The sequence below is a fragment of the Schistocerca nitens genome, chromosome 3, assembly GCF_023898315.1.
Source record: "Schistocerca nitens isolate TAMUIC-IGC-003100 chromosome 3, iqSchNite1.1, whole genome shotgun sequence".
Lineage (NCBI taxonomy): Eukaryota > Metazoa > Arthropoda > Insecta > Orthoptera > Acrididae > Schistocerca > Schistocerca nitens.
Genome location: NC_064616.1, coordinates 50,554,278 through 50,571,483, shown reverse-complemented (window position 1 = coordinate 50,571,483; position 17,206 = coordinate 50,554,278). Strand labels below are relative to the sequence as shown.

Genomic DNA, 17,206 nt, shown 5'->3' with positions numbered 1-17,206 from the left:
TGAACAGAATGTTTTTAAACTACTCCTAGGCATTGCACAGAAGGTTACGAGAGAAGCATGTAATGCATTAAATGGGAACATTCACTCAAGGGTAATTTTACAGGAGCAGAGAGGGAAGCTTTGTGTATACCTTGGGTTGATTCTGACATTGCTATCCGACTTGTAGACAACGGCAATGCTACAGTTGTGCTGGACAAGGAGGACTATGTTCAAGAGATGCTGTGTTTACTGTCTGATCCAGTATATTTCAGACTCCATGCTAACCCAAAAAAAAAAAAAAAAAAAAAAAAAGGGTTGGGAGGCAGACCAACAACCTCTTGAAGGAAAGTTCCTTGTCACAAGATACTAGCAAGAGTCTTAATTCAAATTGTGCTGTTCCTCGTAAACTATACGCCCTTCTGAATTTCCACTTGATAGGGTTTCCTCTTAGGCCATTAATCAGTAAAATTGGTGCTCAGACATACCTTTTAGCCCACTAATGGGTCAGTGGCTACATAATATTAGGAACTTGTTGGATCTCTGGTATTTCAATAAGCTTTGATGTGGTGTCTCCCTCTTTTGACTTGTGTTCCTCTGCCTAATTCATTACGGTTAATTTGGGTTATGTTTGGCATTGAATTAAATAATCTAGTTTGATGTGTGTTGACATCTAATTACTTTTTATTCAGTGACAAGTTCTATGAGCATACAAAGTAGTGATGGAGAACCCTTTGTCTGTGATTATAGCCAATCAGCTGAGATAGCCACCTTGAAGTCACCTTTTGCCAGAATGCACTGCTGAATTGTCCCCAGTTAATGCTTGTCTCAGTGTTGTCACCAACCTTGTCTTGCCAACTCTCAGAGATGTCAATGAAGTTCTCATCACTTTCAATGACTGAAATCACAAATCATGTTTGCTATTGCAAAGTCCCAATCACAAATACTACAGCAAAATCACAGAATTCAACTACCACATGACACATACACACTGTCAGGCCATAGTCATAAGAGCTGTGTTAGAATTAGTGAGGAATATGTTGTGTTGACAGGTAAGAGCCACCAACTACTGGATTCAGCTAAAACTAAAGCACAGTTGTATTAATAGGTCTACAATTTGTTATTAACATTACATACCAGTCACAGAATGCGCCACAGGGATTTATCAATTGAACCCTTTGTGAACAAGTTGGTTATGGATGAACAATTTAAAATGTTAAGAACTGAGTGGGCAACAAGCCATAGAATATTATTTTTATTGTCCACCAAACACATTGACTGAAGATGCCAATCCATTTTTTTAGCTCATACGGAGATAATGGAGAATCACTGTACAGCTAACATAGTTTCTAAGGTGGTCATATTCCCAACTGAAACTTTACAGGACCTCTGTGCTAGTTCTTTCATATCATGTTCATTAATGAAATTTTGTGAGAGATATTTTATTTCATATCATTATTTTCATACATCACATGTATCCAAGGCATTTGCTTAGTTGTAAGCAAGTTCTGTTTATCAGGAGTAGCTGTTTTATATTTGTCATCCAGCAGGCACAGCATAATAATTTCTGCTGGAAATAAATTAATCTGGCACCTACAACCTTTACACACTCGAATTACATCTATGTAAATGTATATTGCAGAAGTGGCAATCGATAAATGTATAGTAATGATGACACCTCATGATTAACATGATCTAGTACAGAAGGGCTAGCTTTCTTGGTCATAGTTACCATTAGTTCTTATGAGATGAGGAGCTAAAGATTGGTACACCAAAACTATTACACATGGGGAGAAAAAAGAGGGTTATATCAAGAACTCACTAAAAGCCATGAGATTATGAAAGACTGTCAGTGTACCATGACTCCTTAAACACTGATGATGAGTCCTTCAGGCACGACTTCTCTGTACTTCATAATATTTGATATCTGTGATTCATTAGTCTTAAAATATACATAATGTAAATCATTTGAGTGAGATATGGGAGAGACATTAAAATTGTGGTAAGATTTCACCATAATATAATTTGCTAGTATTTGCATTGCAAATGCAAAACTGCTTAGTTTAATGACAGAAAATCAATGTGTGTATTTCAACTTAAGCTCAGTCCAAGGAATTTGATCGTGTCAACTTCTTCCATAAGTCAATTGTTAAATTATATTTTAAATTCTACAAATTTTGAATGTTTGGTGTTGAAATGTACCATATCAGTTTTAACAATGTTCAGTTTCAACCCATTTAATCAGAACCAATTTTCCAGAGTACCCAGTGTGCTTACAACAGAGCTCTGAAATCTTTGTGCATCGTCATCTTCAACTAAAACAAACTTATTGTCAGGAAATAGAAATGATGAGGAATTTATATTTATGGGTCAGTCATTTATGTGGAATAGGAACAGGATATACCCTGAAATGAAGCTCTGAGGCACACACTGTGATACTGAACTCCATTTAGAATAATAATTCACTTCATTTGAAGTGATGGTTAGCCTTGCTTTCTATTCTCAAGTGTGATGTAAGCCATTTCAGATCATTTACCTTGATACCATATTTATCGAGTGCGTGGATATGCAATGCTCTGTTTACAGAGTCAAAGGCTTTTGCAAGATCACAGAAGATACTTGCAACTTCATACTCCTATGGTCCACTGGTTTGCATATTTTTTCAATAAAGGTATTTTCTGTATCCAGAGTGTCTTTTTCCTTGTTGGAATATAAATAAGCTGCTTACAATAATATAATTTTCTACATTAAATTTTTTGACCTGGTGTGCAGCTACTTTTTCTAACCCTTTTGATAGGACTGGAAAAACATAAGTAGGACAATGGTTTCACATGTCTCCCCTCATACCTTTCTTGAACAGAGTTCTGACTTTGGTATACTTCAGCACACCTGGAAAACACCCTTGTTCAAAAGATTTTAGTTAGCAGAGGTGCTGTTATGTGATACCTGCTTTAATCATTTTAGTAAGTATCCCATCTCAACCAGCAGAGCTTTTATTTTTTAAATGATAATATAACATTTTCCACATCGTTTATTGAGACTTTTTGAAAATGTGTAAGGTACTCTGGTTCTTGATTGAGTCCAAAGGGATTAACTTTACTCTGATACTCTGCTATGTAAACATCTGGCTTTCCCTCATTTATGAAGAATTCATTTAAAGCCTCTGATGTTCTAGCTGGGTTTACTATAAGGCCATCATCTACTTTAATCCCAGATAATTACATTTTTAATAACTCTAATGCCTAACTCTGATTTGACAACAGAACACAATGCCTTTGTCTTATATTTATGTTTTAAAATGAACTTTATGTCTGCCATATGTTTGGCTGCCTTCACGACTTTCTTAAATACAGATTTATAATGTATAGCATACTCAGTAAAATTCCTTTTTTTTTATATCTCAGTTCGCTGTGGACGTGCCTCTTCCTGACACTAGGAATTTTTATACCCCAATTCTTTTGTTACATGGGGTTCTCAGTGAAAAAGTTTCATTACAAATTTCAAGAGCTACTTAAATATTTGTAGAAGTTACTATTACTTGAGATACACCTGTAGCTGTCATAAGACCATCCAACCTCTCTTCACTTCTTATGAAACACAGTTAAATTTTTTTCATTGAAGTTCCTTTTCATATTGCTTTTGCTACATGAAATTTATTTATTTATTTTTGGTAATCCAATGAATATCGCTGTGTGATTGGATATTAATAAATCTAAGAAAATTTATAAACATCTTCAAACACATAATTTGTTACTATATTATCAATACAGGTCACTGGCTGCGCATTTACCCTAGTGGCTTGAATCATGTTTATTATGTCAGTGAACCTTGACGCATCCCTGCTTTCAACTGTGATATTAATATTAAAGTCATTAGCTATTACAATCAATTTCCTTTTTTTTTCTTTACAGAGATTTTTCACAAAGGTACTGAAATTTGACCACAAAGCTTCAATTTGTTAATGTAATGATAATTCCCAAAATAATACAACTGTGGCTTTTCTATACAAAAAAACCTGTTCTACAATCAAGATACTTGCAGAACACTGATTCTGAAATAAAGTAATTTAAATCACTGAGATGTATTTTTGAAACATGTAGCCTAACAACATAAATCACCACCTTTACATATTAAAAAACCATAATAAATGGTATAACAACAACAACTGGCATTCGACACAATTTGATGGAAGTCAAAATTATGCACAATTAACAGAAAGATGCAACATTAGTAAATTTCACTCTCATCGCTTCTTTCTTTAGACAAGAAAAGAACCATTAGTTGACATGTACAATCAACAGTGGGCCATTACTAAGTGTCAGACTTGTGTTGTGTAATGAAGCAAAGCAATAACACAACAACTACTAAGCTGACGAGCATTAATTTTCTCTTGGGTTTTTAGATGGCCACTCACTTCTGCACAGTTATGTTTCATCTTGCTTGTAATAAAGTTTGCGTGTTATTTTGAATTACTAATCACTATCCTTATGAAACAAAACCACCACCCTGGATAAGGATGAACTGTCTTTAAACATTAATTCACAAACAACTAATTAAGATTGTGGACAAAGTTTTGCAGCACCATGACTCGCAGAGTTGAATGTTACCTAGCAGCAGATGACGACGACACAGATCTGCACTTTCTACTGCCTTCGTTTTGGTTATTGTGTTAAATTTATCCTATACACATTTGCAGATATGCATGAGGTGCAAAACTATGAGTAGATAATTTTCATCAATACAATACACACAAACTGCATGCGTACAAGCATTCTACATTCATAGAAAATGATCAATATATTATTTATTACTTCTTCAATACAGCTGAGATAAATTTTAACATGATTTAAGTTTTCTTAATTAGCAAAATTCAAATCTTCCGTAATACCAAAGAGAAGTTTAGTTTTCAATTGTTACAAAAATCCTTTCTTTCTAATTATTACACTTCATGGGAATTTATTAAAATATATTCAAAGCTTACAAAGTATGATAATTACCTGATCATATCTGTTCTTTGGTAAAAGTACTGATGTGCGTCTGTCTTCCATATGAATCACGAGTCCTCTAACAGATGGCAGGGTATAACTCAAATTACGGAAATCCTGTGCACAGTATAGTAAGAAAATGCAATTATACATATGGCTGACAATTTCTGAAAACAGAAATTACATTTTTGAACAAAACTTAATTCCTGATGGCGTGCAGCAGACACAATGGCAGGGTTTCAATACCTCACCACAAGCCATTATTTAATGAATGCTGGAAAACAATCATAAAACCTGAAAAGGAATACTATGAATGATGCACAAGAAGTCTTAATGTGGTAGGATACTGCACAGATGGCAGGGCATATTGGAGAAAGCAGCAGGTAGACAAAATAACCAATATAAAAGCTTGTTATTGCAGGCTTATTGATCTCTGCATTAATACACCACACCACATTAATTTGAAGCTTTGTCTCCCTTTACAATTCTTACCTGCCACATTTACCTCCCTTGATAATTCCTTGATGCCTCGGGATATGTCTGAACAACATATCTATTCTTTTCTCCAAACTGATTCAGTATCTCTTCATTAATTAGTCAACTGACCCATCTAATCTTCAGCATTATTCTGCATCATCTCATTTCGAAAGCTTCTCTTCTCTTCTCTTCTGTTTATTGGTCACACCACACTTCTGCACACTGCCACACTACAGAATCTACGAGGGTTGGAACTTTAATAGAGGCAACTATTTATTTACAGCTCGTACAAAATAGATACCTGTTTCAAAGTTTTACTGACCTTTAAAGTAGTCACCAGCCTTGTGTGTAACCCATTGCCAGCTATGTGGAAGTCATAGGATACTCTTAGCAGTGCCAGTTGTGTTGACAGATTAAGCGGCACGGTCTATTGCCCGACGAATTTGTAGCAGTTAGAAATCGAGTTGAACTCACGAGGGCTTAAGTCAGCGGAGTGCAGTAGGTGGTATAACATTTAGCAGCCCCATCAGTCAAACCAATCAGTAACAACTTGCACTGTACGTGCTTGAGCACTGTCCTGCAAAATGATGGTCAGGTCCTGCAGAAAGTGTCATCACTTCTGTCTCTAAGCTGGTCGTAAGTTGTGTTCCAAAAATGAACAGCATAGATACAGAAGTGATGACACTTTCTGCAGGACCTGATCATCATTTTGCAGGACAAGGCTCAAGCACGTACAGTGCAACCTGTTACTGATTTGTTTGAATGATAGGGCTGCTAAGTGCTATACCATCTACTGCACTCCCCTGACTTAAGCCCTCGTGAGTTCAACTCAATTTCTAAACTGAAGAAAATATTTCATGACATTTGCTTCAGAACTGCTACAAATTCATTGGGCTCCACAAAACTGGCAACGGGATATACACAATGCTGGTGAATACTTTGAAGGTCAGTAAAACTTTGAAACATGTATCTATTTTGTATGAGCTGTAAATAAATAGTTGCCACTATTAAAATTCCAACCCCCATATAATGCTAAGCAACTATCCCAGAACTAGTTGCAGGTTGCCTATCTAACAGCTTCCAGGGGCAACAAAAAATTTTATTTTGAATTTTTTGTGTAATTATTGACAAAATTAAACATTTTTTTACTGTCATAAACAAAATGAAATGATCGTGTGGCACTGTTGCCCGGGTGGCCCCATTTGGGGAAGTTTGGCTGCCGAGTTGCCAGTCCTATTTCAGTCGATGCCACATTGGTCTAATTGTGTGCCAGTGATGATGAAGGATGATGAGGGCAACACAACACCCAGTCCACAAGTGGAGAAAAATCCCCAACCCAGCCGGGAATCGACCCCGGGCCTGCTGCATGGTAGGCAAACACGTTATCACTCAGCTAAGCAGATGGACATAGACTGTCATAATCTACCCATTAAGCAGTATAATTTTAGGTTAAACGTTTAAAATAATACAACAAGTATTAAAGTTACAAACTGTGCATTTGTCTTGAGGCAGCATAGCTGACTGCATGTGAATACCCGCATTTTAGTCACCCAGCATTTGAGAAAGAGAGTAAGTACTAAGTGACTTCCAATACACTTTATTCATAATTTCGTCCTTGACAAAACTTTTTAGTGCTGATGTTCCTCACAAAATTATGAAAGGAAACAAGTTTACTTCTTACTGCATTTTCACTGTTGGTGCAGTAAAACTTCAGTACCACCGAGCGAGGTGGCGTGATGATTAGCACACTGAACTCTCATTCGGGAGGACGACAGTTCAATCCCGCGTCCGGCCATCCTGATTTAGTTTTCCATGATTCCCCTAAATCGTTCCAGGCAAATGCCGGGATGGTTTCTTTGGAAACGCACAGCTGACTTCCTTCCCTAATCCAATGAGACCGATGACCTCGCAGTTTGGTCTCTTCCCCCAAACAACCCAACCCAACCCACTTCAGAACCAAACATGACATTTTAATTTATTACTTCTTTACTACCTATTCTATCTGCAACACAAAATGCAGACAGTATCCACATATACCATTGAATGTACCTACACAATTACATCATTGTATGAAAGATCATTTAGTAGATATGACCTTGAACACTGAGATACATAAAATTATAATGCTATTACTTACGTGACTTCCAACAAACTTCAAGCATAATTTCAAACCTTTCCCATTGCTTATATGCTTAATGTAAAATATTTAACACATTAACTCATTTGTAAAGTATGAAGCTGTTTTACAACGTCTGACAAAGTTCAGAGAACAGTCCTGTAACATTAATGTAGATGAACTATGAACTGCAGTTACCTTACTGGCATTTGAAATAGTCACCTCCCATGACTATGCACCGCTGAGCTCTGTGATACATGTCCTGGAAACTTTGCACGAACTCTTCCTTTGGGACGGTGTTCAAAAGTCGTGTCATGTTTTGTTAGATGTCAGGTGCATCATCAAATCTCTTCCCTTTCAAAGTGAGTTTGAGTCGAGGGAATATAAAGAAGTCTGGAGGATTGAGATCGAGCAAGTATGGTGGATGTTCAAGTTGAACCACCCCCTTTTTTTGCCAAGAACTGTTTGACAATATTGGCTGTGTGTGGGCGAGCATTGTTGTGAACAAGAAACCTGGAACCTTCTTGTGTGTACTGGGGTCTGCGTAGATGTTGCATGAAATTGGGCAAAATTTCATAGTACCATGCAGTGTTCAACGTCATTTCCTCAGGTAGAAATTCCTTATGGATAATGGCTTGGCTATCGAAAAAGGTGATGAGCATCGTTTTGATACGCGATTTTTCAGCTCTGACCTTTTTCTGACAAGGTGATGTCGGAGAATGCCATTTCATGCTTTGCCGTTTCATTTCATTTCAGGGTCGTACCAGAGACACCAGGTTTCATCCTCAGTGACAATACAGTTCAAGAAATTGGGTGTCGCAGTCACCATTTCGACAAAATCCTGTGAAGCCTCTAATCATGCTTGCTTCTGATTGTCAGTCAGATGATGTTGCACAAGATGACTAACTCCTGGGTAGGGATTTGTCACACGTATTCACAGTTCATCTGCAGTTCATCCACTATCATGCGCACAGTAAACTGACGGTCGTTCATGATTAATGCCCTCACTTTCTCGATGTTTTCGTCACATATGTCGGTCGCCGGTCGTCCACTATGGGGATTGTTAGAAACACTTTCCTGGCCTCCTCAAAAACGGGCGGACAACTCATACACACACTTAATGGACAGTGCTTGATCCCCCTAAACACATTCCAGCATTGCATGCGTTTCTTTCAGTGTCTTGACAAGCTCAAAACAAGACTTTAAATTGATCCTTCGCTCATTCATTTTCCTGTTCTCAATTCAGAACCAACGCACTAAACAAGCACTTTGTCCAACAGGTCTAACACAGAACACATACGATGCTCAATTGAATTGCGGTGGGGGCATGTTGTCAACACCGGCTGCTACGCAGGTGCAGCATGGTTAGTCGCCAGTGTTGCATGATCGATTGTTCTGACTTCATTAACTGAACTTTATTGTCAGAGGTTGTATTCATGAAAGTTCAACTCTTTAAAGAATTTGGGAGGTCTCCTGGCACTTTCAGAAAAGTCTTTGCAACATTTAAATTTATATTTGAAAATGACATTTCTGTTTTTCAGAAATGCTTTTCTTGTTACTGCCAGTCTGGATTTTATGTCTTTTCTACTTCTACCATCATCAGTTAGTTTGCTTCCAAATAACAAAACTCATCAACTACTTCTAGTGTTTCATTTCTTCATCTATTCCATTAGTCACCTGATTTAATTTGACTACATTATATTACCTTGATTTTACTTTTCTTGATATTAATCTTGCAACTTCTTTTCAAAGCACTATCAATTCTGTTCAACTGAAATTCTAGGTTCCTTGCCATCTCTAACAAAATTACAATGTCATCAGCAGCAAACAGAAATAGTTTTTATTTATTGTCCCTGAATTTTAATGCCTTCACTCCCTTCTCAGCAACTGCCTGGCGTTTTCAAGTCCTTGAACTCTTACACTGGAGTCTGGTTTCTGTAAAACTTATAGATAACCACTGTTAAACACTTTTCCTGAATCTACAAATTTTATAAACCAGGGACGACCAAGAACTTTGCACACATGCAGCATTTCCTACCTTTATGCAATTTCTTCAGTTGTAACACTTTGGCAACCAAGCCTGAGCATAATTCGGGCCGCAACACTGTGCTCAAATTACTGCGCATGAGTATATGTTGGGCTGCAATTTACATAATGTGCAAGCAAACTATCGCTTGAAAACTGTTATAAATTTTGTCTGAGAACAATGAACAGATGACTCGCTACCTATCCTCTGGCAGTTACTGTCTTCAGCTATAAATTTCTAGAATTACTTTGAAAGAATCAGTAGTGAACATACGAGCTGCTGTCATGTCTGACGGAGCCTTTGTCTGCTTCCGTTGTTGTAAGAGTCATGTGTGAATTCATTAGATATTGCAGTTTACTGTAATTCTGATACAAATACGTCACATTTCCTGAGTGAGCATGAAATGTTTGGAAGCTCAAGAGGAGGAATTCAATGATTCTGGACTGGAGTGAGAACTATCTGAGTGCAAACAATCTGAAGATTCATATTCTGGTAAGCTGCTGGTTGATACAATTTTTCTCACTAATATTGTTCCTACAGATGCTGCTGCCATAATTACAGCTTAGTTCCATTTCATTTTTCATATTTACCCAAGTATAAGACGACCTTGAATATAAGACGACACCCTTTCTCCGACGCTACTTGGAAAAAAATTATTTTTAACATAATCTAACAAATCAAATTAACAAACTGTTTTACTGAAATAAAGTAGCTCCCTAAAAATGTTAACATTATACCTGTTCTAAGCATATGCAATTTACTGATTGTCTACATTTTGATAATAAAAGGAAAAATAACATAAACAAAAAGAAATGGTTTACCTTAATTGTTATTTTCACTTCCTTTTTTGCTTACTATCTCGGAGGGATCAGTATTTCTAACAACAACAACAACAACAGCAACAACAATTGTCATCTACATTTTTAAGCCTACTGTCATTCTTTCCTTCCTGATACTCATCCCAAAGTATGTCATCAACTGAGCCACTTATAGTACTGTATATGCACCATTTTTTGAATTCTTCCATAACAGCTTTACTTGAGATTCTGTTTCAGGGTTTCTTTAACTTCCCCCTTGGAGTGAGGGCATGGTCTTCTTGAAGAAGCACTCACTATAAAGCTGCCAGAGGTTAACCTCAATACGTCTCTTCACAACAACATCTATTACTTGAAGTTGTGAGGTCATGCCAGCAGAAATTATTACCAGGTCTGTGTGATTTTTGCTATCAGATCATTTATTTCATGGGTGAGGTTGCCCCTAAAAAAATCTGCCATCAACATTTGCCTTCTGTTAAAGGGGTTCTCCAGTCTTGAAGTGAATATGTGACAAAAAGGATTTTGTCAGGAAATTATTCTTTATACCTGAATATCATGTTCAATAGAAGCACACCGAGCCCTTTCTAGCCGCTCTCGGTGCTAGGGCTGTTGCGATTCCGATTGAGCTCTCTTTCTTTGTAAAGCTATTGTAACATTCTTGGTCGGAGAAAATATTGATATAGGTGTTGTACTCGCCCACCAGACGTCTCAAGTACATGCTTTTGACAAAAGTGGGATCAAAAATGTGGTTTTGATGACAGGAGTTCAAAGAATGACAATCTGCAGACAATTACTGTTCTGAAAGTTGGTGTAAATGGAAGCACTCTGAGATGAACGGAGCACTGGATACTTCTGATTGTAAGCCACGACTGAAGAGAGAAATTATTGAAACTACTGCTGATGTGTACAAACATCTGACTGACGACAATCTGATGGGGAGATGCTTTACAGCCTACATACGGAAGAACAATCAAGCGCTGAATTAATTAATGGGGACTTATGCTCCAAAACCCGTTTTTTGATTTAAAGGTTGTCCAAATTGATCACAATTGCGTATGTGCCATTCGTAACGATGGATGTAAGAGTGGTCCACGTAACATGAAAGTCATGGGAGTCATTATCGGCACAACACTTTGCTCATTCACCAGAAAAAGGGAGGAGAAATGCCTGAAGTGTTCTGACTGGCACTCGTTCTGGAGCGATGTTGAGGCTAGAATTTCAGCTAGAGAGACTCATGCTTTGGAATACGAGAGCCTTGAAGAAGATGAAGGTCCACTGTATTGCCCAGGAAGTAAGGGAAAGTTAAGCTGAAGAAAGATACACACACCAAAATCGAGCTCAAAACTTTAAGTGCTTATTTCATGAGAGTGTTTTTTAAACTAGTTCACTTGATTAAAACACACTAACTGGTAAAATTGGATGCCAATTTGATAGGTTGGTTGCTTTGGGGGAGGGGACCAAACAGCGAGGTCATCGGTCTCATCGGATTAGGAAATGATGAGGAAGGAAGTCGGCCGTGCCCTTTCAAAGGAACCATCCCGACATTTGCCTGTGGTTGTTTAGGGAAATCATGGAAGCCATTTTGAATTTAATAAAACAGGCACGTGTAATTTTGGCATAAACTTCAAAAAAATTTTTTTCACAATTTCTGTTATTTATTTGCATTTAAAGGCAACAAAATAGGTAGATTTTTTTGGTACTTACATTTTTTAAGTGGCTGCGATTTTGAAATGCATTCCAAGAAATTTAATTTTCGAGATTCACGCCATAGAGAATTTAATTCTGTTAATTCACACGTGTTTAATTTTGATTACAGACATATAATTCATGCTCAATCGTATGAAGTGTTTGGTTGTGCAATCTACACAGAAGTATTTCGGCCGCCATTTTGTGCTGCAAAGACTTATCAATTTACCGGTCAAAAATTAATTACATAGCATTTATGATAGATATTTTTGTTCATTAATGAAGATTTGTATGATAAAATAATTTTTTACAGAAAAAGATGTTGAAAACAGGTGTAAAATGAGGCTCCAAGACCAGAAAACTCCCTAAGCAAAAAGCGCGATATTTGTTCCAAACGACCAACCAATTTAGCATCAAGTCTCTCTACGTCCGTCCATCTTTATACCAGATGCTGGTGACTGAAGGGATCACTTTGCTAAAAGAAGCTTATGGATGCTGGTGATTGTATGCTGGTCCCTATTTTGATTGTACAAGATGTGGGATTCTTCCTACACATCAGTCAGGGGGCCTGAAGATGGTGTAATGTAATGCGGAAACTAGCAGCAAATTAAAATAAAAATAAAACTGGAAATTTAGATGGCTGAAAATGTTGTGATCTGAAGTTTTTATTTTAATCTAGCATCAGATCATCTGCCTTCCATCTCTTTTCTTGACATCTAAACTGCAAGCAGTTTTTCCTTCAGTATCATTTTCCTGCAAAGAATCACCTTTCACCTGCTGGTGCACCCAGCATTATTGTTATTCTGGCCCTTTCATTTCCAGAAGTCCTTATAGGAACACTTTAAATGTTCTTCACATTGCCCATAGAATGCATCCAGTTGGAAAATTCTTCTTTACCTCCAGTGCATTCATTTGGGTAATTTCTTGAGTAACTGAGAAACCTTCATTGCATTTCTCAAGCACGTACTGAACCACCTACTGCTCCAAATCGTGAAATCTTCCTTCATTGGTCCCCTGAAAGCTTGGTGTGTAGAACTGGCATTCTTTAAGGGAAGACTTGTGCAAATGTGACCAAAAATTTCATGTTTTGATTTTGTTTCCATTCAGTAGTAAAATTTATTGACAACTGTTTCCCAAAATTTCATTTCCTACATCACATTAGAAGTGTGTGTGTGTGTGTGTGTGTGTGTGTGTGTGTGTGTGGTTTGATGCTTTCCAGAAACGTCGACACAGAATAGCATTATCACCACCTACAATTGCAAAAACTTGCAACATATGATGATGTAACTGATTGTAATCATGGAGAGACATAGGGAGAGTGAAAGTGTTTTAGTGTCTGCACTTCAGGGCTGGCTCATTCACCCTACCAACTCTTGAGAAAATTGACTACCATGTGTCTAGAGCTGAAATGTCTATTCAGGACATAGCAAAAGAAACAAGACAAATGAAAAATAAGTTATAAGACAAGTCTTGAGAACAAAGATAATCTCAAGCACAGTTCTGGAGCATTCTGAGATTGTAAAATTGATGAAAATGTTAAGTTTAATCATTAAATTCATTTTCCTGGAAGCTACATTTTCTGATACTCATGTACCTTTTTCTCTGACATCTGTGATATAATGCCTTCATATTTGGCTCATACATTTCTCACAGTGCAAAACACACACACACACACACACACACACACACACACACACACACACACACAGAGAGAGAGAGAGAGAGAGAGAGAGAGAGAGAGAGAAATTTTCAGATGTGTTGTTTAAGACGAGATGTGTAGATAATAGTGCTGAAATTCCTATATCGATTACTACCAAAAAAATGCATAAGGTTATAAAATCTTTTTTATCATAGACATTAAAAACTGATTATGTACAAATGTTTATATGGATGTAGACAAAACACAGTTCAGCTTTGGATGTGAGTGTATTAATACAAGGACATGCTGAAAAGTAATACCTTTGCATATTTTATGTGGAAACTCTTACAGCTTTTTAAAAGAACAAACATTATTAATGTTCTACATCTTTATTCTTCATGTGTAGATATTTGCAGCTCTCTGCCGCTACATGGTTCTGAATTGTAGTGTGTAATGCGGCAGTGTGTAACTTAACAATGTCGGTCTGTGAAAAACAGAGAGCTGAAATAGAATTTAAAATTTGAAGAGTTCGACCACGCACGGAGCATCCTCTCCTTTATATGACAATGCCAAATCTTACACAAGTGCTGTGGCATCTGCAACAGTCCAGTGCCTTAGATTCACTGTCATCGATCCTCCTCCATACAGTCCCGACTTGGCCCCATACAATTTTCATCTGTTTTGAAAACAAAGTCAGAAACACTACAGTGTCGGTATCAACAAATTGGTCTCTCATAAGAAGAAATGTGTTCGTTGTCACAGTGACTATGTTGAGAAATATATTGACATGAAGAATAAAGATGTAGAATGTTAATAACATTTGTTTCATTAAAAAAAAAAAAAAAAAAAAAAAAAAAAAAAAAAAAAAAAAACTTAAGAGCTTTCACATACAAAATCAGGACTCATTACTTTTCAGCATGCCCCAGTAGGTTATGAAGAAAAGGAACATTAAGAATTATAGATGTATTAAAACTGACATTTTTATTTATTTTATTTTGAATGTATATATTTACTAAATTTTACTTGTTTATCTTTAATATTTTAGGCACACTGATAACATCGGAGTATGTGAATCACGCGCATCCCTCCCCCCCCCCCCTCCCCCACCTAAATTATTCTTCATCTAATGTCACTTATGAACATTCACTTCTGTGACACCAATTTTCTTCCTGCTGAAATTGTAGATCCTTGTTTCTCAACTGATTCACAGTTGTAATATGCATCCATTATTGGTTGCAACAGTTTACAGTTCTCACAGCACTGACAATACAAGCATACTGAATGACAACAATATAGTGTCCTACAGGCTTCCTGCAGCTGAACTGGCAGAACTCATAGGATTTCGGATTAAAACTATAGTTAATCTTGAAAATCAACAGTGCTGTAAGAGCAGTGGCTGCTCTAAGGGCCCCACACATGAACGGTGGAAGTTACAACATATTTGTAAACAAGCATCCCAATATTTTTGACAAGCAAGAATAAATATCAGTGCTGCTTATGTTGTTGCCGCATCGCAATTTTTGAAGGTATAGCTTCGCCTTTTTAGGACTACATCTGTATTAATTTGCAACACTAACTTCATTTGTGTCTAACTGCTACATGAATATTGAAGGTATTTTAAATCTGTTCTTGCAACTACAAGAAAATGCGTATTTTGTCACCACACACATTTTGTTTTATTGAAATATAGCATCACCAGCAATCAGTAATGACGGACAGTTACAATTCTGCTTGCTTTCTGGATCCAAACACAGTTCATTATGAAAGATGTTGAATTTACTTATGGCATTTTAAGACCAATTTTTGGTAACATCAGGAAATGCTGTCTGCTTGCACGTTTCCATGGTATTCCTTTGGCACTGTTGATTACAGCCTACTCCCACATCACTTTGTTGTGCTGCATTGAGTTGTGTTTTATATCACGAAATGCACAGTTCTGTGATGTGGGATTAGGCTGGAATCAACCATGCCAAAAGAAGGAATAACTTGAAAACATGAAAGTAAACAGCGTTTCCTCATGTGACCGAAAATTGGACATAAAATACTGTAAAATTTCATAACAATCTTTTGGAACAAACTGTTTTCCAGTCCAGAAAGCAAGCCAAATTCTATCTATCTTTCGTTACAGACCTCTTGTGATGTTTTATTTCAATAAAACAAAACACATTTGGTGAAAAAGTACCCTTTTTCTTGATAGTTTCAAAGACAGATTTGATGGCTCTGAGCACTATGCGACTTAACTTCTGAGGTCATCAGTCGCCTAGAACTTAGAACTAATTAAACCTAACTAACCTAAGGACATCACACACATCCATGCCTGAGGCAGGATTCGAACCTGCGACCGTAGCGGTCGCTCGGCTCCAGACTGTAGCACCTAGAACCGCACGGCCATTCCGGCCTGTGACAGATTTGAAATATGTTCAATATTCATATAACAATTGAGAACAACATGACAATGCAAATGAAGTTCATGTCTCAAATTAATACAGAAAATGTATTGGAAAAAGCAAAGCTATGCTTCCACATTTATATCCTTGTTTGTCGAAAACATTGGTCTGTTTATTTCTGAATATATCCCAATTTCCATCATTCATGTGTGGCGCCCTTAAAGCTGCCACTGCTCTACAGCACTGCTGATTTTCTAGGCTGGTTACAGTGTTAATTCGATTTCTCCAGATTCAGCTGTAGGGAGCCTAGACATCACGTAGTTGTCACTCAGTATGCTTACATTGTCAAACCGGTAAGAAATGTAAACTGTAGCAACCAATAATGGATGCAAATTACAGGTGAGACTTAGCTGAGAAACATAAATCTACGAGTTTGCAGTTCCCAACTGGTTCAAGCAGACAATAAAACACTAATTTTAAGTTAATGGTGATTCACGAAGCAGAGGCACACATGACTGTACAGCAGGAAGAAAATTTTATGTCACAGAAGTGAATGTTCATAGGTGGCATCAGATGAAGAGTAAATTAAAAGACATCAGTTCTGCATACCAAAGTTTCAGGTGACTTAAACAGTGAAAGTTTCACAATTTGGAGCAACACTTTGTTCAGTATGCGCAAGAGAAATGCAATGAAGACTTTCCGATTACTTGAAAAATTATCCAAATGAAGACACTGGACATGAAGAAGAATTTTCCAACAGCATGCATTGCGAAATTTAAAGCAACTACTGGCTGGTGCGTGAGCATGATGAAGAGGGTGGTGCTTACATTACAACTGCAGAACTATGCTAGCTCAGTAACTTCCCATGGCATATGACATATAATCAATCTTAGGAATCAGAATGACTGACTGCTAGGTCATATTGGCAATGCCCATCAGACTCCTTTTTACTTTGATATGCTGTCAAATGTTACTGTCGATGTGAAGGGCATTAATGTGTCTATAAGGACTTCTGGAATTTGAAAGTCCAGAATAACAGTAATGCTGGGTGCAATAGCAGGTGGAAGGAGGCTCCCCCTGATTTGTGATTCTTTGCAGG

The 17,206-nt window shown here is 37.2% G+C and overlaps 1 protein-coding gene across 1 annotated transcript in view; it reads right to left on the bottom strand.

Moving 5' to 3' along the window:
- Nucleotides 1–17,206, bottom strand: part of LOC126248002 (zinc finger FYVE domain-containing protein 9) — a 383,986-nt gene that overhangs the window by 75,564 nt on the left and 291,216 nt on the right. The window contains exon 13 of the mRNA XM_049948584.1: nt 4,974–5,078. Within this exon, the coding sequence (XP_049804541.1) occupies nt 4,974–5,078 (105 nt within the window). The remainder of the gene's footprint in view (nt 1–4,973; nt 5,079–17,206) is intronic.